Genomic DNA, 26154 nt, shown 5'->3' with positions numbered 1-26154 from the left:
AGTGTGTATGACGGCGCCGCAGTGGAGACACCTACATTAGTTTCGAGTATGCGTGAAGCGGAATAGCGATTTGTTAAAGAGTGCAAAAGACAGAAATATGTCGGAAATAATTTTCACGCATTCAGCTGCGGGCAGTTCTGTAAGTGGAAAAGAGGTCGTGCGGTGCCGTCATTGCGAATTATTTTCAAACGTTTCAAACCAGAAAATAGGCGAATAAACGCAAAACTAATGAAGCCCATGCGACTCCTACATTTGGCTGTCCAAACTAGGAAAATGATGATCAGTTACAAATTTTCGCTGGACGGATATACAAATCAAAACATTTTTCATTTAAATCTCAGTAAAATGAATATTGCGAACATTGAATTTTCTGCAGCGGGTTAGAAATCTTATTTACCAGCTAGCGCTCTGGTGGTTGCAAATGAAATGTGTACTTAGGACAAGTAAATTGAGATCCGGATTTAGTTTAGGTGTGTGTGGTTATGTTTATAGGTTCCGGACCGAAAAATTTAGATCCAGATATATTCATGAAAGTGTTCTATATATTGTTTAAGGTAATTTCAATGATTTTAAGCAAAATTATAACAATATTTCATACAAGGCATGTTGAATCAATGTCCTTATTGTTTAGTATTTATTATGTAATAAAATTATAAATGGTTTTAAATAAAATGCAGGCAAATAAAAATTATAGTAAGTATATATGTTATTTTCTAACCCAACCATAACATTTGATTGATTCCAAAGCGCGCATTTTTAAAAAAAATTCAAATTCGCTTCTTATGATTTTAGTTTTCTATGTGTTTTGACAGCTCGAAATAAAAATATCATCATTTTTACCGCGGCGCCAACTACTTGTCGAAAGAAGCTTTTGTTCACCTATGGGAGTAGTCGAAAAACTGCTCGATTTTTTCGGTTTTCGAGCTGTTCCAGACATTTTTTTTAGAAAATATGGCATCTCTGTTCTTCAGTCAGTCAGATCGATCAGATCAGATGCTTCGTGCAAGCAAAAGTGTCTTATTGCATACTCTAACGTTTGTACGTAATCTAATGGCGTATTGCGACGTGTAATTAATAATGCCAGATAAATAGCACTAGAATCTTTAAACTATTTTAATTTATAAAAGAGCTACATTAATTCGTAAGATGTTTTTTCCATCACTACATTAACGAATGTTAAGTATATGTAAGTTGAAATTACGTGTCACAGCGAAAGAACGAAGTCAATCTCAGTGGTCAACAATATAAGTTCGCGATTAAAAGCGTAGGATTGCATTTTAAATAACTTCGAAAGATTATTGCTTAAAACATGTCATCAGTTGTGGAAATAATAAATCATTATCAAAAAAGCATCGAAAAATCATTAAGTGATAAAGCAAGGGTAAGTGTTAAAAATTATATATATAAGAGTAAAAATGGTTAAATATTTCATGAAAATCAGGTTCCCCGAGCAGCTGACACATTATTTTGCAAGTGTTAGTTGAAGTAAAAGCTCCAACGTCGATAGATACAGGCTTAACGTATGTCACATTGTACATATTGGGCTAAAGAAAAGTTCAGATACCATTTTATAAGTATTCATGTTTGTATAATGTGCATGGCCACATTGTCCGTAATTGCATAGTTGATGTAAGACCCAAGTCTGATTCTATTTCTACGCATTCTTATAAATCTATTGATGACCAAGCACTGCGGCCCGTGAGCTGCCTCTGTCTTCAAAGCGTTCCATGCTGCTGGTGCACAGCGGGACGGATTCAAAAAAAGACTGACATCGATAGGCATTTTTGACGAAACTATTATAGATATTACATTAGTGTCTTCAGTGAAGTTTTTTTTTGTTTTATGAGAGCTTTCTACTAGTAAAGCAAAGCCTTGGGCATTAGCTTCTTTCTAAGACTTAACTCTTCTTTATCGAAAGACTTTGCAGCCGGCTGTTAGAGTACAGGACAGTTACGGGGCCAATGCAACAATCATCCTGACTATCTAGCAACATCGCCTAGCTGAGATTCGAAAATACTACGACTTGCTTGTTAGACCAGTATCATACTGCCGCTATTCGCATAACAGTCCCATTTATATAGGAAACTCCGTAGAAAATGTGACGGTTGTGCGAATAGCGGCAGCATACCTCGACGCAAAAAAATTCCATCAAAAAGATTGGCATCGTTTCCCCACGCCCCAGAGGTGGGCACCGCTAATCAGCTAACCGCTAACATTTTAGCTAGCGAGTAGCGCGTTCGCTAAGTTTTAAATGTGCTAGCGCTTCTATTAGCTTCTGATATGTACTACTAAATAAACTATCAGCCACTAATTTCTGCAAATAATTTTTGGAAATAGTACTACTAGCTCTGAATTAACAATATTTACTCGCGTCGCGAGCAGCAGCGACCGATTTTATCAATTTGCAAGATATCGCAAACTTATTTTTGTTATTATTTTCAAAAATTAGCGGCTAGTAATTTATTTAGTGGCACTTTAAGAAACTAATAAAAGCGCTAACACATTTAAAACCTAGCGAACGCACTACTCGCTGACTAAAAGGTTAGCAGTTAGCTGATTAGCGGTGCCCACCTCTGCCGCGCCCAAACAAATGACAACTAGCAAAGGTAAAAGCGTAATCCTTCTGACAAAAGTTAAAGCTATATGTACAAGTGTTGGTGGCAGGCTTGGCATACACTTTTCGCTTCGATTTTGCTCTTTTGATTACATCTCAGCGAAACCAAATTTGAAAAAGTGATGTATGGGGCATTTGTATAGCTAGTAATTATCTATGATACTAGCTGACCCGACAAACTTCGTATTGCCACAAATTAATCTGTGTTGTATTGCGCATTTCTCCCCTCAATAGACTCACAGCCAAATAATTTTGTCACACCAAAATATGCTCACACCAGTTTACAGTACGCTTTCGTTGGTTGGAACTCGAAATTAATAGCTTACTTTAACCACCTTTAACTTTATCGGTGGTCAAACGCTAATATTGGTTTTTCATTCTTGTTGTTATTATTGTTATTCTTGTAACTGGTGATCGAATTGAAGATGCATTTGTCGATTACAATTTAAAGTATCTAGAGGAAAATCATGTGTGAAAATATTTTGACGTCTATGAATAAAATACCAAAAGTCTAAGTAGTAATGCAATTGACAATACATAAATCGTAAATCTTGGATGACCTTTGTCACAACCTCGAGTTTTGCAAGTTTCTGAGGAGCTCAACCTTAGATGATTCGTTTTGGCAATTACGGAACTATTAAATCAAGGGTAGTTTAATATACAAATTTGGGTTTTTTCCTCACAGTAAAGTAGCAATTCGCCCTTATCTTTACCTCCCCCCCCCCCCCCCGTTGCTTAGCCAGGTAAAATAAAGCGGATAGCACTTAAATATTCGCCGTGATTGTAGAACATTTTACCGAATACCATTTCGCGAAAAACCTTACGCGAAATATAGCATTTCACGGAAAACTTTTTCGTAGAAAGTACCATTTCGCAGGGGTGATTCTCTCCTTACTCGCTATCGCTCGTTCGGCCCAACTAAAGGAAAGTAATAGAGACCTAGGAAAACAAACAACCCGCTACCACAGAGGTTAGGGGTTTCATTTGTATGGGAACCCCCCTCTTAAAGGGAGAGTGGTCATAATTCCCATAGAAAAAGATCTTGCCTCCGAAAACCCCCACATGCCAAATTTGGTTCCATTTGCTTGATTAGTTCTCGAGATATGAGGAAATTTGGATTCCATTTGTATGAGAGCCCCCCTCTTAAAGAGGGAAGGGGTCATTCATCATAGAAAAAATTCTTGCCTCTAAAAACCTCCACACACCAAATTTGGTTCCGTTTGCTTGATTAGTTCTCGAGATAAGAGGAAATTTGTGTTTCATTTGTATGAGAGCCTCCCCTTTTAAAGGATGGAGGGGTCATAATTCTTCATAGAAAAAAGAGGGGAGCCCCCCCCCCCCCTCTTTAAAGGATGTGCCTCCTAAAACTCCCACTTGCCAAATTTGGTTCCATTTCCATTTGATTAGTTCTCAAGTTATGAGGAAATTTGGATTTCATTTGTATGAGAGCCTCCTTAAGTGGAGGAGGGGTCATAATTGAGGGGACGGGTCTCAATTCACCGTAGGAAAAATTCTTTCCTCCAACAACACCCACATACCAAATTTGGTTCCAATTACTTGATTAGTTCTCAAGTTAGGCTATTGCAAATTATTTTTAAAAAAATTGGCTTGAAAAATCGGGGGGCAAAAAAAATTATAGGATATGAGTTAATTTTTTCTAAAATCAATTGTCTGTGGGCTCTACAGCCTGAAAAGCTCGAAAAATGAGTACGAGTTGAGTTAACGCTTCTAGCACGAAACAGAAATGGAAATTCGAACAATGGAATTGTCCAAAAAAAAATTCTTTCATTTTTGTCTTTTTTCGTAGATTTTTGCATGAAAAATAGCGTATGTATTAAAAGCAAGAATAGATTTAGTTTTCACGTTTAAACTTTAAGTAAAAATGCTTAAACCCATATTTTTTTGCTTGATTAAAAAAATCTGTTTTTCGCCCCCCCCAGTGGCCAAACACCGGAAGAACAAAAACTTTTTAAAATATTTGTAATGGCCTTATAAGGAAATTTGTATTTCATTTGTATAGGAGCCCCCCCCCCCCCCCCCCTCCGCTCCTAAAGTGGGAAGGGTTCCTAATTCACTATAGAAAAATGTTTGCCTCTAGAAACACCCACATGCCAAATTTGGTTCCAATTGCTTAATTAACTAATGTTTATTTGAGCGTCTTAGTAGAATACCTGAAACGATAAAAAATTAAATGAGGGAAATTCTCTGCAGTAGGATCCCCGAAATAAGAGGAAATTTGTATTTCATTTGTATAGGAGCCTCCTCTCCTAAAGGGGGGAGGGGTCATAATTCCCCTCCTGAAGAGGGGACGGGTCTCAATTCACCGTAAAAAAATGCTTGCCTTCAAAAACATCACCCACATGCCAAATTTGGTTCCAATTGTTCAATTAACTAATGTTTATTTGAGCGTCTTAGTAGAATACCTGAAACGATAAAAAATGAAATGAGGGAAATTATTTGTGTAGTAGGATCCCCAACCGAAAAAGTAGCAAAGTGGCTAGTCGAAGAGTTTCAAGCTATGCCCCAAAAGCTTCCCAGTCGATCGGTTAAGAGCACAGGAGATTTCATCGAAAATTTGAATGCCTTAGGTAACATTAGAGCTGAGGAAATCATGATATCATTTGACGTAACGGCTTTGTTCCCTAGTGTTCCGGTGAACGAAGCCGTAAAACTTTTAGAAAATTGGCTACTTTTACAACGTAGTGGAAATGAGTGGAGAACAAAGGTTAAGGGCTACTCAAGATTAACCAAACTTTGTATGGAGGAAAATTATTTTGAATTTAGAGGCAATTTTTATAAGCAGATGAAGGGAGCCCCAATGGGGAACCCCCTGTCACCTTTCTTATGTGAGCTATTTATGGCAAACATAGAAAACAAATTAACAAACCAGATCGCTAGTGGAGATATGTGGATGACATAAATTTTGTATTTTAAAACAAAAGGACTTTGATACTCTCTTACACATACTCAATAACGTCCACAGAGATATTAATTTTACATTTGAGAAGGAACAGAACAATAAACTTCCATTCTTAGAGGTTGTTGTCATAAGGAATTCCACAAAATTTGATTTCGAAATTTATAGGAAACTCACTAATACGAAACGGGTGATACCTATCACATCCAACCACTCATTTCAAAATAAAATAGCCGCTTTTCACCTCATTATTCACCGTGTGAGTTTCCTTTGAGTAAGGAAGGAAAAGACAATGAATTAAGTTATATTTTCAAGATTGCCATGCTAAATGGTATGATAAGAAAGAAACTATCCAAGCCATTTTAAATAAAAAAAGGAAATTATTACTTCGGAATTCGTTTACGACACTAACCCCTATAGCAGAAGATTTGAAAAGGGTGGTTGTCGAGTATAATAGCGGTTTAACACATCAAATTCATACTAAATTTTAAAAATATGGAATGGATATCGTCTACACTAGTAGAAATAACCAGCTCCATACACGATTAGGATCCACAAAAGATCCTATCGATAAATTGAACAAAGCAGGAGTCTACAAAATTGCATGTAGTCACTGTGATAAGATTTATATCGGACAAACAAAAAGAAATTTTGGAATCCGATTCAAGGAGCACCCAGCTAGCACCAACTCGTATATCAATGTACGAAAGTTATCGTAAATATCTCCTAACAAACTCGAAATCGTAACTAAAGCTGGATAAAGTGGGATCAAGTTGATTTTCTGTCGAATATAATGATAATAACTGACATACATACGATTTTCAGCACAAAATCGTACAGTAGTACGGAGCAACTCGCGCTTAATCGGATATTATCGTATATAAATACTTATATAGTCGTAACGCTCAAAAGTATTCGCAATCACGTATATCGCCTCCAAAATAGTACGGATATGCCGATTTTGCGCATGAAATACGGTTTATTAAGCATGTATATCTGTACGTAATGCTGATTTTTACCTTATTTATACATATGAAAATGCTAGCTGGGCATGTTCCAGAAGTAACAAAGGCTGGGAAAAAACTACAGGAGAAAGAATTTGTAACTTCAAATCCAAAGTAGCCGAGCACATTTTCGAAGAAGAACATCCCATTACTTCTGAAAACATTAAGCTTCTCCGCTCTGTCAATAATATTTGAAAGTTGGATGCTGCCGAATCTCTTGAAATTTTTAAAGAAAATCCATCCAATCTTCTAAATAATCAAACAGGTAGTAACGTTTCACCACTTTTTTACCTGATAGATAATTAATATATGTTTTTTGGGATATGGCAACTACCCACCGGATTGCCCACAATCCCTATTCGTTTTAAATAGGGGACCAAGCTGCTATTCCACAAACAGTCTAAGTTAGTTAGATACTGATGAAGGTCTCACGTCGAGACCGAAATACGTATTTATCAATAAAACACAGTAGTAGAATTAAAGGATATAAATAACTTTTTGTTTTTCTTCTTTTTTTATCGTTCCAATTGCTTGATTAGTTCTCAAGCTATGAGGAAATTTGTAGTTCATTTGTGTGGGAGCCCTCCACCCATCCTAAAAAGCTAAAAAGGGGAAGGGTTCTAATTTATCAAAAAAAAATCTTGCCTCCAAACACTCCCACATGCAAATTTGGTTCCATTTGCTTGATTAGTTCTCGAAATAAGAGGAAATTTTTATTTCATTTGTATGGGAACCCCCCCCCCCTCTTAAAGGGGCGAGGGGCCATAATCTTTATTCACCATACCATAGAAAAAATTCTTGCCTCCAAAAACACTCACATGCCAAATTTGGTTCTATTTGCTTGATTAGTTCTCTAGTTAACCGTTATGTGTGCAACAGGGTACCCGTGTACCCATGATTTGCTATGTTCATAACTTTGGCTATCTTGAACCGATTTGAATGAATTTGATTCGTACATTTATCTAGTTTTGATTAGATAATGCATTTGGCCATCAAATGACATGTACTTCCTGGGAATCGGTAATTCCGGAGCAACGTCCGGTAAAACGTGGGAAGCCGCTTGTTTTGAAAGAATATCAGCTTTCAGCAAAGCTATTAGCTTTGAACTTGACATTGTGGACCCTTGTTTCATCTTATTATATAAATCGGTGACTTTAGATCGCATTGGCCATTCCAGAATTGGGTTCCTGTAGGGTTACAGATGGCCAGTTGGGTGCCCAATCTAATATTAGAATTAGTTTAGCGGATCTTTTAGATGTTTTGAACTGATATGGTCAGTTTAGTACTGATTAATAATTTCAGAACTGGTTCCAAATATATAACGGATGGTTCTACGTTTTGATCTGTTCTGATAATGCTAAGCACTATCTTGAATCCTGCGGTATCATCTGTGACCCCGTAGAAACCATTTTCGAAATAACCAATCAAAATACATCGAAATGTAAAAAATATCACCTACCGAACTAATTCCAAGAACTTTGAGACCCATATTGCTAGGTTTTACCTCCAATCCTAGACTGGCCACCCATGACCCCACAGGAACCTACTCCGGAATGACCAACCTGATTCATCTCATTATATGAAATAGTTCATTGTATGATTTTTTTTTTCTATCCGCATGACTGATTTTCCTGCAATACAATCAGTTCTCTACCTCACAGCGGACACTCTGTCGGAATTTCGGATTTTCGAGCCCCGTATGTCTTTTAATGGCCAAATAGCCAAATAATTCAAAACTAGATAAATTAATGAATCAAATGGCACCTATTTCATCAAAATCGGTTCAAAATTGTTGATGTTATAATAATATCAATTTTGGGTACCCGGGTACCCTTGTCGCCCTTCTAAAGGTGTTTTTTTGTCGCACACATAACGGTTAAGTAGAAATTTGTGTTTCATGCAAATTTTCATGCCGATCGGTTTAGTAGTTTCCGAGTCTAGAAGATACATACCGTACAGACATACAGAAAGACCGACAGAAATCCATTTTTATAGGTATAGATCAGTGGTGCCCAGCAGAGGTTGGATAATTAGCAAATTGAATATATACACCAAGCATCGGCAAGCAACTTTATCACGAGTATTGACCAAAATGAATGGTTCAATTCGCCACATCGAATGAGCCGCATACATTCACGCTTCATAGCATCGCTGAATATACGATTATCGTATACAACGCAAAAGTGCGAAATCAAACGTTTTGTTGCTTCAAAAGTCACTAACACTACTGTAAACTATTCTCTATTCACGGTAATATATTTTAGGACACTTTCTGGCATTCTCGGGTATATTATATCCATTAAATCGGCCACGTTCAAAGTTTAACATTCAATTTATGAACGAACTTGCGATGTGCATGATGAGCTATACTCGTGATAAAGTCAAATGCCGATAAATGCATCATCGGCAACAGAAGTGAATAGTGCATGTTCATGAGGGACGTTCATCGATTCAAATGTTCATTTTTTCGTGAATTCTCCGACCACTGGTGCCCAGGCATAGGCATGGTGCGGACTAAACAAGATCGCCCCATGATGTCGCGGGCCGCAAATTCCTCTGGCCATTCCTGCGCATAACAAAATGCAAAATAAGCGGCATGAAAACTATTTTCTGGGAATTACCACAAGATTTAAACCGGAAAGCATTCGGAACTACAAAATGCATGAGGCATTACGACTGTTTTTAGTGACCCCTGTGTCATCAAAAAAGTTACTCATAAGTCCACCATCTCTCAAGTAAGTCCGCGGGCCGCAGAAAACATTTTGAAGGGCCGCAGTTTGGCCATCTGGTATCTGGTATAGATTAATTGAAAATGATGAATTGAAAATCATCAATGAAAAATTTAAGGTTTGGTTTGCTGTTTAATGGGTTGGATTAATGATAAGAACTTTTAAAAGCACAATAAAACTAAAGAAATTTAGTTTCTTTTAAAATTATGTCTACATCACTTTTTTTTATTTTCAGTTATTGCACTGCATAAGCAAGTTGTATCGACTACCGGTCTCGGTGCAGCACTTACAAGAAACAGGAGTAGGCCGTACGGTGAACGGCCTGCGCAAATACGATGGTGAAGTAGGTGTGGCGGCCAAAGCTCTGGTCACTAAATGGAAGACAATGGTCGCAGATGAAGAGTCCGACGAAGGTGTAGAAACGCAAAACGAATGTCATGAGACTAATGATTCAAGCCGTGGTGACGATGATGATAATAATTGCGAAGAAGAAGGTAAGCGGCGGTAATTTCTGCTTGATAATATATTGGATTTTTTCGTGTACATACCAATTGCTTTCTGTTCAATAAATTGTTGAATACAAAATGGGTCAATATGACTTCATCCAACGCCGTCATTTCTAACTTTTGATTCATTTCTAGTCTGTGAGTGATTAAAAGTTTTTTTTGTAAATAAATAAATGGAACTTTTTAGAACATATCAGATAAAAGAAACTTTACCCATGAATTTGATTTTTTGACGTAGGACTGCGTGTTACCACAGGGTGTGCCGTTGGTAGCAAAAAGAACGTGGATTTTTTTGCCAAAATAACAGTTGATTTTGTTTATTTCACTTCCTGGTACCACATGCTTGCAATTTTCTAAAGTAAAGTGGAGTGTGTGTGTATGTGCGTGCGTGCGTGCGCGTGTGCGCGTGTGCGTGTGCGTGTGTGCGTGTGCGTGTGTGCGTGTGCGTGTGTGCGTGTGCGTGTGCGTGTGCGTGTGCGTGTGCGTGTGCGTGTGCGTGTGCGTGTGCGTGTGCGTGTGCGTGTGCGTGTGCGTGTGCGTGTGCGTGTGCGTGTGCGTGTGCGTGTGCGTGTGCGTGTGCGTGTGTGTGTGTGTGTGTGTGTGTGTGTGTGTGTGTGTGTGTGTGTGTGTGTGTGTGTGTGTGTGTGTGTGTGTGTGTGTGTGTGTATGTGTGTGTGTGTGTGTGTGGGTCGGTGGCTGGGTGTATGTGTGTGTATATCCTATCTATCTCCCGCTGTCCGGCAGTGATATTATGAAAAAAAAGGTAACTGCTATGCTGGTAAGTCCATGCAATTATCTTAGTTTCGGGTTATAGATGGTGTTAGCTCTACTGACTATCCAAAGACCCATGAAGAATGACTGAGTATTTGCAGCGCATTCCGGATTCATTTTCAATTCAGCAAGCCCCGCCAGAAGGTAATAATAGAATCATATGGATTTTACTATTACATTCGGACTTTCAACTCGTTTGGTATGTTATTACCAAAAGAGTCGACTCATATTCATAAATGGTAACATGTGAAAAAATTCGATTTGAAACGATCTCACCAAATTGCTGATTGAGTCAATATAACATTTTCTTCCTTATCGCGTCATTAAAGTTTCCATCTGTGCATCTAATAGCCGATAAATAATTAATTTTTTCTTCTTTCCATGTGCATTATTTAAACTTAGTACGGCCAAACTTATACTGTATAGGTGCTTGTTGAACTAAAACGAAACAAACACATTGAATTAAAATAACATATTAAGCTTACCTGATAACTAGGCCGTGCGGCTCAACCGTCTGCCCAAAACCTCAGTTTTGAGATCAGGCAGCCGTGAACCACGTAGCATCGCACCGCCTAGCTTAGCTACTCAATAGAGTATTACCGGCTATGGTCACGGGGTAGGTAGGTAGGAGCTTGGGCTGGCGAAAGCTATGTTGGACGCTTTCTCGTTTGCCTTCACATTTCATATCCACTATAGTGTATACGCTTGGTTATCCTTTATTTCATTTCAATATCACAAAATGTTCGGTGTAACGTGCAGAGGAAGATGATATGCTATTTAGATTATATGATAACGTTAAGTGGCCTCTAACTCGTTAAATAAATAGTTATACGAGCGACCTCCAACATAATGACAAGCACGCTGCTGTTATTGTACGCTTAATAAGTGTCAATAAGTCAAACTTGAGTAGCCTGTGTGTATCTTTGTGAATGAATGAAAATAAGTAAGTGTGAATTTGATCTGATAACGCTCTCACTAATACAGATATCATCACATGACACATGACATCAATTCGAACTATACTATTTCTTCGGCCGGTGTGTTTCGTTTTCGCTACCTAATTGCTAATATTTATCGAAATATTTTGAGTAGTGTAATTGCGCATAAGCTAAGAAGTGACAGCATTGTGAAATTTGTTGGATCTCAATGTGAATTTATAACTGGTGCGCGTCTTCCCACGATACGCCAAATGTTGGCTGCGTTTTATTACTAGCTCCGATCGGCAAAACTTCCACTTAAAGTTAGTGCGAAGAACGCCGTTAAGCAAGTGTTGTGCTACTGGCAAAATCCAGGAGAAACAGAAAGCAGAGGACCGTAAGAAGGAAAGACAAAAGCTGTTGGAAGAACATCATAAGAAGAGCGAATACCAATCAAGGATCGGCAATAGTTGTTAAACACATTCAGGGTATCAGACTACTTTGGTACTGGCTCTCTTCAACAGATATTCTTCGGCATTCATTTTGGAAACACATGAAAAGCCGAAGAAAATACACTGAAGATCGACCACTGCCAAAATAGCGCTCTATCTTAGATTCAACATTACAACATTTTTACACTGCAGCCAATACCGTGGTACTCTACACATCTAGTGAAGATGAAGACTCTGAGGATACAAGTGATCGAGACGAATATCGTGTATCGACAGAATCTGAGGATACAAGTGATCGAGACGAATATCGTGTATCGACAGAATCTCCACAAAGACGCAGGAACACAGAATGTTGTGACCCCTGAATTGGCACAGGCTCTTGACGCTGCAAAGGTTAGCACAGATTCTGCTCCAGTAATCTTGGGATCAGCTGTTAAATCATTTGGTGTCGGTATAAATAAAACAAAAAATAACCGTGCTACCATTCACCGTGAGCGTGAGAGACACCGATCCAAGTCAGCCCAACAATTGATGGAGAATTTTGATCCAGATGATATTTTTACTGTTCACTGGGACGGTAAAGTGGGCAGTTCACTGATAGGAAACGATCTAGTTGATCGACAAGCCGTGTTTATGACAGAGAAAAGCACTATTTAGCTATTAGGAGTTCCATTCGTTGCAAAACGAACAGGAAAGACCATTGGAGAAACTGTAAAGGAATTGACATAAACTGGAAATTGGCTGATCTAATCAAAGCGATGTCCTTTGATACCACCAGCGTGAACACAGGTAATTATTTTTGTTTTTTTCAGCAGCATAATATAAATTTACAGTTTGTCAGACTTAAACACAAACACATAAAATGATGAAAGCTTCCCAAAATATTGTAGCAAGTTGCGTGTAGCTAGTGATAAAATAGTAATTAATCCCGAGATGTAATATTCAATATAGGATGAAAAATGGAGCTGCATCGTGGATTGAGCGGCTGCTTGAAACCAATCTCTTGTGGTTGCCTTGTAGGCACCACATTTTGGAACTTCTGCTAGAAAGTGTCTTCTGTAATCGTTTATTCGAAATCGCACGCTTCGCAGAGCACAACATTCTTGTGAGTATCACTCTTTGGTATTGTAGTGGTATTTGTATCACCAAAAATTTGGAAAAATTCGGATCTTACCACCCGGAAGCTGCTGCTGCTGCTCAACAAAACTTTCAGGCCACTTGTGGTATTTGTGCGAAGAATTGATAGGTTTGGCTGTATTTGTCACAGGTTTTTCGTTCGAAGAGCGATAGAATATAGTTAAATATATCTCGGTGCATCAAGGAAGTGATGATCCTCCACATAGCTTCCCGACGTCTTTTGCCTTCACAACGTAGCGCACTGTACATGTGGGTAAATCGAAAAGTTCCACATCGACGGCTTATACACATCATGAGACGCACGGATGGCGACCAATGCACTCACTGCGCTGATTCACTTAGTGAGACAATTCAGCATAAATACTTCGTTTGTTTCAGAGTACGCGGTGCATTTATTCTACTCAAACAAAAATTAAATTCACTGTCTTGTTTCAACGTTCTTTTAACCTGAAGATTTACTACGACCAGCCCTAGATATAATACCGATATCTGTAAGAACCAAGATACTTAAACTTCTGATTGTTTACACAAGCTTCATTGATAACAGCAATGATGTTATAGACATAGACGAATTGAATTTCAACTTTGAAATTATATTAGAACTATTTTGTACATGTTTTAACTATACTTATAAACATAATTTACAAAAAAAATCCACCCAAAAAAAAAGAGAAATATTTTGGAAGTAAACGGATCACTTTCTGAACTTGCTACGACCAATACTGCTGAATTTTTCACAGTATTAGGGATTAGTACGGACTTTTTCGATCAACCGCCAGAGGAGTGGAGTACAAAAGTTGAGTACCAAAGAGGAGAAAAAATCGTGAACAACCTTAAGATTGTGAATGATCCTGTAGAATCCAGTAGAAAGGTTACCCAATAAGAAAATGCTTTTCAGAACTTTTGGGGATTTTCGAAAGAAACTTCCAAACAATCAGAAGGCATCCCTACGTAACTTTGTAGGATCGTGAAATGAACTAATTGACTTACGTTTGAAATAAAACTAATTGAATTGCAAATGACACATGCGATGACTGCCTCGATTTTTTGCTTGCTAGACCCTATAGAACGCTCACTGCAGTAAAGAGCTTGTCGTTACATTGGAGGTCACTCATTAATCTACTTAAGGAGCGTTGGGGACCACCTAATGTTATCATAGGGGTCTTAAGAGAATATCATCTTCTTCTGCACGGCAAACCGAATATTTTGTGATGTTGAACTCATCACAAAAATGAATAAAGGATGACCAAGCGTACGCACTATAGTGGCGTATTTGTCATTGCGTGGTGGATCCGGTCATTCATACAATTTTATTTTAAAATCCGTTCCGGGATCACCTAACGTTATCGCAAGGACCTTAACAGCACGTCATTTTATTCTGCATAAAAAACGAACATTTTGTGATGTTGAGCTCATCGTTTGGTCAATTTTTTAAAATTAATGGACGGCCTATAACACTGCTTGGTTAATTAATAGTTTTTGTTTCTCAATTTCAGCTCGAAACGACGAACCACAGCTCGATGTGGATGATCAAAATAATCAACACAGTGAAATTGACGAGATATATCTCGAAAAGGCTTCAGACGAGCGATGCATACAAATGAATGAGCATGACAGTAGTAAATATAGTGCTTCGGACGGGTACCGAACCCAACGAGTCGCTCTCATGCGAGAATCTATAAATGAACAACAGGAAAGTTCGCACACTCAATATAAAACCGAGAGCAATCGTAGTCGTTCATCCTCGAAAGACTCTCAATCCCGGAACAGAAATAGGCCAGAAAGCAAACGAGAAGAATACCATAGTAGTAAAAACTGTTCACCTTCCTCGAAAAGATTGCCTGAACAAATAGAGAATGAGAAAATGGTAAAACACAGGAGTAGAGACAGTAATAGCAATAGAAGTGATTCTAGTCAGACATGTGGAAAGGAGGACTATCACGGCAGGAGTAAGGAACATAGCAAATTCAGTTCTAAGCATCACTCTTCGACATCTAAGGTCACATCAAGCGTAGAAAATGGGAAGCGTCAGAGAACTTTGGATACGACTGATGAATGTAAACCTAAAAAACATAAAAAAGAAACCAGTGAAAAACTTATATCTAGTAGTAGCCAACATAGATCTAATAGTAGTAAATCCTGTTCGAGTAGCAGACGAGAAAAAGAAAAAGTAAAACGATCTTCAGAGAAAAGGAAAGAACGTTCGTCGGACGAAGACGATGATGGTTTAGACGGAGCTGGAGGAGCAAGCTTTGCCGATGCGTTGGCAATGATTGGGATGCCTTCGTCTTCTAAGAGAAAATCAACCACGAGAGCAAATGTTGAGAAACCAAAAAATACATCTGCTAGTATGCCACCACCAGCAACAAAAAGCAACAAAGAGAAACAACAGTACAACAGAGATTCTTTTTCTCCAAGTAGTACTGCAAGTAGCAGTGGTTATAGCAGTTGCTCCTCTACTCCAACTTTATTAGTGCGCAAGGCAAAACTAGAACCTTTGCCAGAAATATCGGAGATAGTCGAATCGTTGCCGATTATATCGCCGCACTATAAACCTATGCCTTTGAACCAAACAGTTATGGATTGCGTGTTTTCTAATAACGGTAGGCCTCAGAAAAAAGTGTTGTCCGAAGAAGAAGCCTTAGGCCACAGTATGCAATCGAAAAATCTTCGGACGAAAGTTTATTCAGGTGTAAAAAATAGCAAGGAAGGTGTCCCGAAGCTTTTCGATATGTGTATTCGCTTACTACAAGAAAATATCGATCTGATCGATACATTTGGTGGGATTCCGTTTGATCTTCTAAAACCGGTAATCGAGAAAGCGACAGCTCAGCAGTTGATGAAACTGGAACTGTTTAATCCATACTTACTGGAAGATACGGATATACTCTGGGAACAGCATTGCAAGCGTATGTTTCGAAGTCAAAAACGCAAGGAAGAGGAATGTGAGTCCTGGCGGGAAATGTATATTGTAAGTATTTTACGTTTACGTTTACAACCTGAAGTAATAAGAACGTTACATTAAATTTTGGATTTAGGATTATGTGTGAATGTACCATTAATTTTATACATGTAGGCATAAATATGATAAGATATGATATTAAGGTGCAAGTAGCGCTAGCATCAAAGAGCGTTGGTGTGAACGAGAATGATGGCATTTTGAAAATCTTAAATATTTTTTAAGTAGGTAACCCTATAATATAGTTTTTCGAACACGTCATTGTGTGTGAAATCCGTACCTGATATGTCCCGTGCCTATGATATGTCACAACAGTTGAGTATTCGAAACTATCTAATCAAAGTGCACTCTCATTGAAAATTTGGATTCGTCTTTTTCTCTCTGAAGCGCGCTGCTTAGTCCTTAAATCTCGATATTAAAATTAATTCCAATTTTAAATTGAAGCAAAAAAGTAAAGTGCAATTTTTTTAAATATTTTTAGATGTGACTTTTCGGTATCGGATTTCTCATGAACACTTTATTTGACGTTTACGGCTGACGTTTTGAAGATCTATGTCTTCATCCTCAGAGAAAAATGTTAACAATTCAGTCAAGTATTATTATTATAACTTGTTGATTCTTCTCGGTGTAAATCAAAAACTGTTGATTAGGTGTGACGTTTCTGCCTATTGTTTTCTTCGGCCATCATCAGACGTAATAATGCGTCAATTCTGCATCATCACTCATAACCCAGTTGGTTGTGAGGCAGTAGGCAGAAACGTCACACCAAATCAACAGTTTTTGATTTTCATTGAAAAGAATCAACAAGTTCTAATAATATTAGTGTCACGGTGATCTAAATGAGCAAATAAAATTTAGTCAAGTGTTGGGATGTGAACATTAAAATGGTCATTTTCTTTAACCCTGCATAACTTAACCTACCAAACCACGCACATCACAATCAGATTCACGTGGTGCGTGTCTGAAAACTTCTTAAATAAAGAATAATAATAATAATAACAATAGCAATAATAATAAAGTTTGCATAAGAAATCCGAGACCGAAAAGTCACATCTTTTAATAAAAATACAACCGTTTATTGTAGTTATCATTCTTTTTAGCGTTGCTCGGAAGAAAGAGATGCAAAACTCATCAGTCTCACACAAAACATCAAACAGTCTATAGTGGAAAAAACAGCTCCGGTACGTAAAACCAAGCTAGCTTATGTGGATTCAAACGCAAAGCCCCCTCGAAATGTTCTAAGTAAGCAGGTAAAATACGGCACTGATCGAGCTCCCATAGTATCACCAGCGGCTAGAGTTGCTGCATTACAAAATTCGTCGGCAAATATAGCAAAAGTAGGAGATTCTCGGCTTAAGATTGCCCCTGGAACAAGAGACAATGCTCAGGTGCAAGGTAAATATAGTTCATATATTGCACTATTTACATTATGTTGCAATTCTTTTTGTTTTCTGCAGTTTTCCATCCACTGAAACCAAAAAAAGCGCCGCTGATGGCCAAGCTAATGACCTCTATAAAAGGCTTCAAAACTGGTTTCCGACGGTGAGCTTATGAGTTAGATCAAATTGGCGAGTTTAAGGTCTCGCTGAAAAACTTGGAAATAAACTATACATATGCTGTAACTGCCTCTTTGTAAAAAAACATTGAAGGTAACAAAAAATCGGCATAATCACTAAAAATTGTATCATGAAAAAACACTATTCTCAACCACAGCGAGATATTAAACAGACATTAGTTCGCATAATTTGCTATTGTTGAAATTGATATATTTATTTTTATAATCTAAATTATTAGTTTGTTTTACTGCCCGTATACAGTTGTAATTTGTTGAATAAAACTGATTAAGTTGTTTAATACATTCAATATTTGTCAGCCCATTGACATCCCGACCCGACATTTCGCGAAGACAACATCACTGCATGCTCTTGCATTCCGTGAGTTGGATCCGGTAAAGGAATGAAATATAGGAAGGTGGTATAATGTGTCCGGCTTAAGAATAAACGGATATGTATATCTCTATCGTGCTTTCCGGCATTAACGTTACAACTACGAGTGAATATTATAGATAGTAGAATAAACATAGACCAGTGGATGCACCTTCTGGCAGACATGGCAACGAAAAAAACTACAGTGACATTCCAGAAACATTGTACAATTCTCAAGAGTCGCATGGAATATAATGACGCGATGCTATTTGGATACACGTTTTGGCAGTTTGTTCGCTGATCTATGTTTATTCTACTATCTATAATTGTGTATGTATATTAGTATTTGATCTGATAATCATTTGCAACTATTTATTTCAGTTAGTAAACACTAAGGTGACCAGGGCTGTCCTGCACTCAGTGGACCTAAATTGCTTCTTTAACCGTATCCGTAACATCTCAAACAAGCAAAATTCCAAAATGTTGTATATGGGGCATTTATAGAGTCAATTATTATCCACAAGATTGCCGAACTAAGTATTGCTCTGTCTTAAGTATTTACGGCGCACTCCCAGTTCAAACTGTGCGATGCGCAGAGAGCGCTCTTGGTGCACCACCCGGTGTGAGCTGGGAGTGCGCCGTAAATACTTAAAATAGAGCAATACTAAGTTCAGCAATCTTATGGATAATGATTAGCTCTATAAATGCCCCATACATAATATTTTCTAATTTTGCTTGGGTGTTACAGTAAAATAAGCAAAATAGATGCACTGAGTGCAGGACACCCCTATTTTGGGCCCATCAGAAGCGGTACATAATTTGGGCACTTCCATTTGATTTTGCTGTAAGTATCCAAATTATGACAGCTGCTGATGGGGTCCAATATACGTTGGTTACCCTACAATATATTAGAACAATCTACAATATTGTCGAATAAAAACGCTAGGAATTATTTAATAACGGTACTTAAATGTTGGATTTCTCATTTGCGTGGAGTAATATGACAACCTGCAGCATAATTCGTCCCAGTCGGTCTTTCGAGTATTTCTTTCCTTGATACACTACTCTATTTTGTAGAAAACAAAACTAGTTGTTTTCAAAATATTTTATTTTATTGTAAAATAAACCTAGTTTTGGCCTTCTGGTGCACTTTTTATTTTCTACATAGCGACAAAAACAGAGTGGGGCATATTGGCTAGGGGAGGCACATTATACAATCTTCCTCTACTGTCACTCACTGCTGCTATATAGAAATGTCAATGGACTAACATTAAATGTTGTATTTTATTTGTAATTAGGTGTAAATAATTTTATTATTTCTGGTTTACGCTTTCATAGGTATTTGATTCATTGTTTCCAATAAAATTGATACAATCAAGAGGGGGAGTAAAAATTAATTTAATTAAACTTCGAACAATCAAGAGAACACTCAGTTTCAAATCGTGTATTTATTAGATACTAGCTGACCCGACAAACTTCGTATTGCCACAAATTAAACTGTGTTGTACATAAATCGTGAATCTCGGATGACCTTTGTCACAATCTTGAGTTTTGCAAGTTTCTGGGGAGTTCATGGGTGTTTTAATATACAAATTTTCCTCACAGTAAAGTAGAAAACAACATTGCTTAGCATGATAAAATAAAGCGGATAGCATTTAAATATTCGCCATTATTACAAACCATTTCGCCGAATTTGCGGAACACCAATTCTCGGTTGACCATAACGTGGAATATAGAGTTTCGCAGAATAACGCGGAATATAGAGTTTCGAGAGTTTGTTTTTCGAGAAAAATGGAATTCTTCTTAAGTAGAATAGTTTCCGCGTTCGAAAGTTGTATTTTATAGTGTAAGTGTAAATTGTGAAAGAGATTCAATGTTCGACGAACAGAGCAGCGCGGTCTCCAGGGAGAGCTGTGTTTTGGTGAGAGGTTTTCGGATAAAAAGGCGTTCAAGCAGAAACTAGTGATGACTGACTAGTGATGTCTGGATTGAGAACTGGAACCTGTCAAGGAATGTGAAAGGACGTTTATGCATGGATTTACTTCGAAGGCCGTTGCTTAGGCAGCAACTCCAGCCTGCGGTTACCCATTAAGAGATGCCGTATGGATCAAGAAAGACATAATACAGTTCTGTGTGCCACAATATTGACGATCTTTGGCCAAAATAGCTGCTTGCCAAATTAATGAAACAAAATCGCTCCTTAAAAAGCTGAGAAGTGAGGAAAATTCGGAGAGAAAGTTCCATTTGCTTTATATAATCTCAAGTTTTATACACAAATTTGTAGGATTATTATACATATCTATTTTCGATAGCTTATAATTATCTATTTTCGGGTAGCAAGTGTGTTTTATCTCTTTTCAGAGAGCGAAATAAGGCGCTATAACCTTAGCCAATTGCAGCCGGGCTTTTGGTCTAAATGCCATAAGTTCATCCCCGAGGGTCCGGAGTATCACTTAACCATTATTAGCAAAGATACTCCCAACGAAACAAATTTACAGTTAATCAGAAATAGCTGGTACGAGACGTCCCCGTTTCTTCTTCCCCTGTTGATTTTGAAATGCGTCTATGTATGAATAACTTATTCACACAAGATTTATTTCTTATAATCGTCTTTGCGGCAATACTTCACAGTTGGCCTGGCCGATTAAACATTTGCAATATATCTCTGATATTTTGCAAATGTTAATACAGACAAGAAAATAATTTGAGATATTTATATGATTAGAAATAATCAAAATTATTTCCAGGAATCCTTTATTGTGGCTGTGTTGGTATTAATAAGATAAGATAAGATAAGAATAAGATAACGCGGAATATAGAGTTTCGCAGAGTACCATTTCGCGAAAAACCTTACACGGGATGTACCATTTCACGGAAAATCTTTTCGTAGAAAGTACCATTACGCAGGGGTGACTCAACTGAAGGAAAGTAATAGAGGTCAGTAGATCTAGGAAAATAAATAAACCTAGATAGAGGTGATCTCTATGGGCGGTTGCCCCCCGCAGTGGCCGGCGCTTCCGACGGCAGGTCGCCGGCAACACTCGCGCTGAATTATCTAATGTTACTATTGATAGTTTTTGGTGGTCCTGTTATTGATTAATGTTTTATGAAAGAGTCTAAAATTTCTCGAGTTCGATTAGTTTTTGAGTTACGCAAAAATTTCTGTTTTATTTGTATGAGAGTCCTTATTCACCTACCACAGCGGTGAGGGGTCTCAAACCATCATTAAAAAATACCTGCCTCCAAAATCCCCCACATGCCAAATTTGGTTCCATTTGCTTGATTACTTCTCGAGTTATGAGGAAATTTGTATTTCATTTGTATGGGAGCCCCCTCCCCCTCCTAAAAAGGGAGAGGGGTCCCAATTCTTTATAGCAAAAAATTCATGCCTCCAAAAACACTCACATGCCAAATATGGTACCATTTGATTAATTAGTTCTCGAGTTATGAGGAAATTTGTATTTCATTTGTATAGGAAGGAGCCCTCCTTCTGAAGCGGGGAGAGGTTTCAATTCACCATAGACATTCCAAGTCGATTCTTATCGGTATCAGACGTATATTTGATCTCTGATTTTGTGATACAAAAGCAAGGCTATTACTCCCTTGAACAATAGTTCTATTGTTTGTGAAGATCGACTATCAAAGTTATTTTTATAATAGTGCTTCTTCATCAAAATGAGCCCTCCAAAGGGGGGAATATAAAAAAAAGAAACCTGGAGATGGATTCCCAAGGCTTGAGGGACATATGGAGGGTCCCAAATTTCTCATCATCACACGTGTGGACAATAAAGATGCGTCATTTGAAAAAGTGAGTCCTATAGTTATTCACAAAGGAATAAAAAATGCTTGCGGAGAGCCGCTTAATATTTCGACCCTGAGAAATGGAACATAACTTGTGAAAACGAAAAATATCGCTCAAGCTAACCATTTTCTTCGATGTAAAATGCTGTTTGAGATGGCCATCAAGGTCGAAGAAAGTCCTAAACTGAATCTCACGCTAGGCATCATCAGCATCGATCTTCGAAACGTAACAGAAGAAGAAATTCTAGAAAAACCACAGGACCAAGGAGTGTGCAAGGTGGAACTCATGAAACGGCGGCAAGACAAGTAGTTGATTTGAACGAACAGTTACATCCTCTCCTTCAAATCAACGGGCATTCCTGAGAACATAAAGGTCGGCTATCACAAGCTGAACGTCAGGTGGTTTGTTCCACGGCCAATGCGATGCTATAAATGCCAATATTATGGCCATTCTTCTAAATTTTGCACAAAAGACGAGGTATGCAGTAACTGCTGCAAGGTAGGTCATAATTCTGATATGTGTGCTAATAAAACATTTTGTCGAAATTGTCAACTATTCGATCATCCTTCTTGGTCAAAAAAAGTGTACTGTATTTGTAAGAGAGCAGGAGATAGTTAAAATCAAAATTATCGAAAATGTCAGTATTAGTGAAGCCAGAAAGATGTACAAGATTAGATATCCACTGGACAAGACATACAGTCAAATCGTTAGGCAGTCTGAGGGACAATCCCCTGTAACAAACTCAAGCAATATAATTGCCAATGTAGCAAAATTATTACCAGCTTAACTTACGAATCATTGGCTCAAAACTGCATCGGTCCCAAACCAATGGTTTGTGGTTCCTATAACGAAATATCAAATAATGCTTATAAAATTGATGAACACTGTGAAATTCAAATGGAATTCAATACAGCTAAAGTTGCTCAACCCCCTTCTATTGACTCAGATGATCTTGACATTCTCTTGAAGAGAAAGAAAAATAATAACAGTGCAAGCTCGTACACCGAAATCTCTCTCCCCTCAACTTCAAGTAATGGACTTTAATCGCTCTATCATTCAATGGAATTGTAATGGTTTTACCTTTGTTATACTATAACAAAGGTTTAGGAATTGGTCGAAAAACACGAAATTGAACCGAGTCACATATACAGTGGTAACCCGATTTTGTCACTCCCCGATTTTATCACTCCCCGATTTTGTCACCCCCGATTTTGTCACGTTTTTGACCCGATTTTGTCACCCCCGATTTTGTCACGTTTTTTACCCGATTTTGTCACGCTTTTGATTTATCAAAAGCTTCGTTTGAAAATTATTTTGAAACATGTCAAATGTGTTAAAACACTGTGAAAAGAACTGTGTTGATTATCGTGGAGTTTTCACAAAAGTTGTTTCTTATCTCCACAACTATAATAGCTAGAAGGTCACTTTCTTTGGCAAAGTTCTTTATAATCATCTTCTCAAAAATTTTGTAGAACATTGTTTTGCTCTATCTCTTACTGCTTGAAAAATAAATTTTCTATCTTACTTTTAGGGGAGTTAATCAAAGAATCGTTCATACCATAAGAAAGAGCTTTTTACGCTATGAAATTTCTATGAACATAGTTAACCAGTATAATCAACCATTTCGGCGCAATTAAAAAACGCGTGTTTTCATACCTGTGAGACTTCTGTGAACAGGTGACAAATGTCCACAGAAGGTAGATAGAAGTGCGAAATGTCCTAAAAGTGATCAGAATGAAATATATGTAGTTCGTTCTAAGTTATCTGCAAAAAAATAGAAATTGAAAACATACCCGATTTTGTCACTTTCCCGTTTTTGTCACCCCTAAATTCATCATGGGGGTGATAAAATCGGGTCATTACTGTACCAATCGACTTTTTGTTTAAAAGTTATGAGTAAAAATGTGAAAACTACCGAACACGATTATCTGCGGAACCACACAACCGATTTCAATGATCTTAATACCAAATGAAAGCTTTTGCTATCATAAAAATTGTCAGAAAGTTTTATTGAGATCAAACAAGTAGTTTAAAAGTTAACCTTAAAAAACCTGTTTTGACAAGGTAATAATTATCACCTGTTTCTCAGAGATGGCTAAACCGATTTTTGTGCTATTAGTCTCATTTGAAAGGCAATATAGCCTAATAGATCACTATTGATTTGTTTTTTGATTGGACGTTTAATTTAAAAGCTATGAACAATCGTGTACAACACATCAAAATTAACAATAATTTATAATAATTTTAGCTAAGACAATTTATCAAGTTTCAATTATTTTAGTATCAAACGAAAGGTTTTGACACTGCGAATGTATCTGAAAAATTTCAAAAGAATTGGTTTTGCCGTTCAAAAGATATTAACCCTCGAACACTCGCGTCAACTTTTGTAACACGGTTACTTGCGCGCACAATAGCCCAAAACCCAAAAACGTGCGCATTAAAGTTTTGACTGTGAAAACTTAATTTTAGATTTATCGAACTTTTGGAAGAGTTTCTTGAAATTGAAAGCTCTATCGTCTGGTAGAATTTAAATTTTGATTAATCCCCCTAAGAGTGAAATAAAAAAAATTTTCCTTCAGTTTCCATATAACACATTGACAAGTTCTGCAAAGTTTTAGAGCATATTATTACAAGAAATTTTGCTGAAGACAGCAACCTTCTATCTATTCAGCGAAGATAGAAAAACCTTATTTATTGTATAAGAATTTGTAAAATCAGTTTTTCTATTTTAGCTCTTTTTGGAATTGTTGTATGACTTTTACATGTATTACAAAGTTGTACAAATAGTTAAAATACACAACTTTGCTAAATATAGTATACCTCTATGTTTGCTTGAACTGTAGAATTTTGATTATAAAAAATACTCTAATTTTGACTCCGAATTACTTGACTAGCAACAGACGGATACATTTTAAACATTTTTCATTTGCTGATAGTTTTGCTGCAGAAAAACACCATTTTTCCATATGAAGAAACGAGAGAAAATTCCGGTTAAAGTCAATCGCGGTACACCTCACGTCCTCTCCTAACATGCTGCTTGCTTCATTTCTGTGATGTCGGTTTATGCTGATCTATTTTCCTAACAATTTAAACTATTACTGCATTGAATAGTTATGACATTTTGCTCATAACAAGTTTATTGAAGAATATACGTTAGTTAAACAACGATTTGTAACTTTATAACAATATGGCATTCAAAAACCTACACGTGTTGAACAAAATACCACTGCACGACTAACCGAAGGTTAATACAAATTGATGAAATTTATTCAAAAAAACTTGATTGATGTGAATCAAATAGATCAAATGGCGTTACAGGAAATTATGCATAGTTCAAAAACCTATAAACTAGACCCTTACTACGCAATGTATATGTTAAAGAATAGTATTTCCCCTTATAACTTACTTATACACACTTATCCACATAAATATGCAAAGAAACTCTCTCAGTCAAACAAATTTTTACCACTTGTCCAAAGTTCACGACGTTAAAAGAAAGGAATTGGAAATTCCAGGTGTCATTGCACTGAGAGATAATTTGAGTGACATTAACCGAGTTTTAAAATTCTTAAAACAATCTAATATATACGATTCCATTTGAGTTAACTTATTTTAGAAATATAAGGATAGGTTAAGTTATTTAGGCTAGAAAGACTATCATTTCCTTTAAAATGAATTGTTTTAGTATTAAGATTTTTAGTGTAAAATGTGAAATTGAAAAATATCGATTGTATTTTTACCTTTGTTATACTATAACAAAGGTTTAGGAATTGGTCGAAAAACACGAAATTGATCCGAGGCCCGGAGGGCCGAGCCACAAATACCAATCGACAGGGTTCGACGAACTGAGCAATGTCTGTGTGTGTGTGTGTGTGTGTATGTGTGTATGTATGTGCGGGGCGCAACTTCTCTATCGCCTGTTTCTCGGAGATGGCTGAACCGATTTGTTTGCTATTACTTTTGTTTGAAAGGTATTATTGCCTAGTATATCACTATTGAATTAGTTCGAGGTCCGACATTTCGTTTAAAAGTTATAAGTAAAAACGTGAAAATTACGTGACACGATTTTCTCCGGAACCAAGTGACCGATTTCAACGATCTTGGTATCGAATGAAAGCTCTTGTTAACGCTAAATTTTTCGGGTAAATTTTATTGAAAACAAACAAGTAGTTTAAAAGTTATCCTAAAAAAACCTGTTTTGACAAGCTAATAATTATCGCCTGTTTCTTAGAGATGGCTAAACCGACTTAGGCGCTATTAGTCTCATTTGAAAGGTAACATAGCCTAATAGATCACTATTGATTTGTTTTTTGATTGGACGTTCAATTTGAAAGTTACGAGCAATTGAATACAACACATTAAAATTTATAATAATTTAGAACCATTTCATCTAAGATGATTTATCTAGTTTGAATGATTTT

General features: G+C 37.2%; 1 protein-coding gene across 1 annotated transcript; it reads left to right on the top strand.

Annotated features, from left to right (window-relative positions):
- The first annotated feature begins 1010 nt into the window (after positions 1-1010).
- On the top strand, positions 1011-19263 carry LOC128745116 (transcription elongation factor B polypeptide 3). Its single transcript, XM_053842111.1, has 5 exons — positions 1011-1381; positions 9500-9758; positions 14544-16018; positions 17107-17401; positions 17464-19263. The coding sequence occupies exons 1-5, from the start codon at positions 1310-1312 to the stop codon at positions 17550-17552; spliced, it is 2190 nt and encodes a 729-aa protein (XP_053698086.1). The 5' UTR covers positions 1011-1309; the 3' UTR covers positions 17553-19263.
- The last annotated feature ends 6891 nt before the right edge of the window (positions 19264-26154 follow it).

The sequence above is a fragment of the Sabethes cyaneus genome, chromosome 1, assembly GCF_943734655.1.
Source record: "Sabethes cyaneus chromosome 1, idSabCyanKW18_F2, whole genome shotgun sequence".
NCBI lineage: Eukaryota > Metazoa > Arthropoda > Insecta > Diptera > Culicidae > Sabethes > Sabethes cyaneus.
Note: the sequence above shows the minus strand (reverse complement) of the source record. Positions and strands in the feature narration are given on the sequence as shown.

What these genes read in the sequence shown, in the direction of transcription:
- LOC128745116 (XM_053842111.1), top strand. Translation starts at nt 1,310, where the DNA reads ATGTCATCAGTTGTGGAAATAATAAATCATTATCAAAAAAGCATCGAA. An exon ending in CATTAAGTGATAAAGCAAGG is followed by an intron (nt 1,382 to 9,499) that starts GTAAGTGTTAAA and finishes TTTTATTTTCAG; the next exon opens with TTATTGCACTGCATAAGCAA. An exon ending in AGACAATGCTCAGGTGCAAG is followed by an intron (nt 17,402 to 17,463) that starts GTAAATATAGTT and finishes TGTTTTCTGCAG; the next exon opens with TTTTCCATCCACTGAAACCA.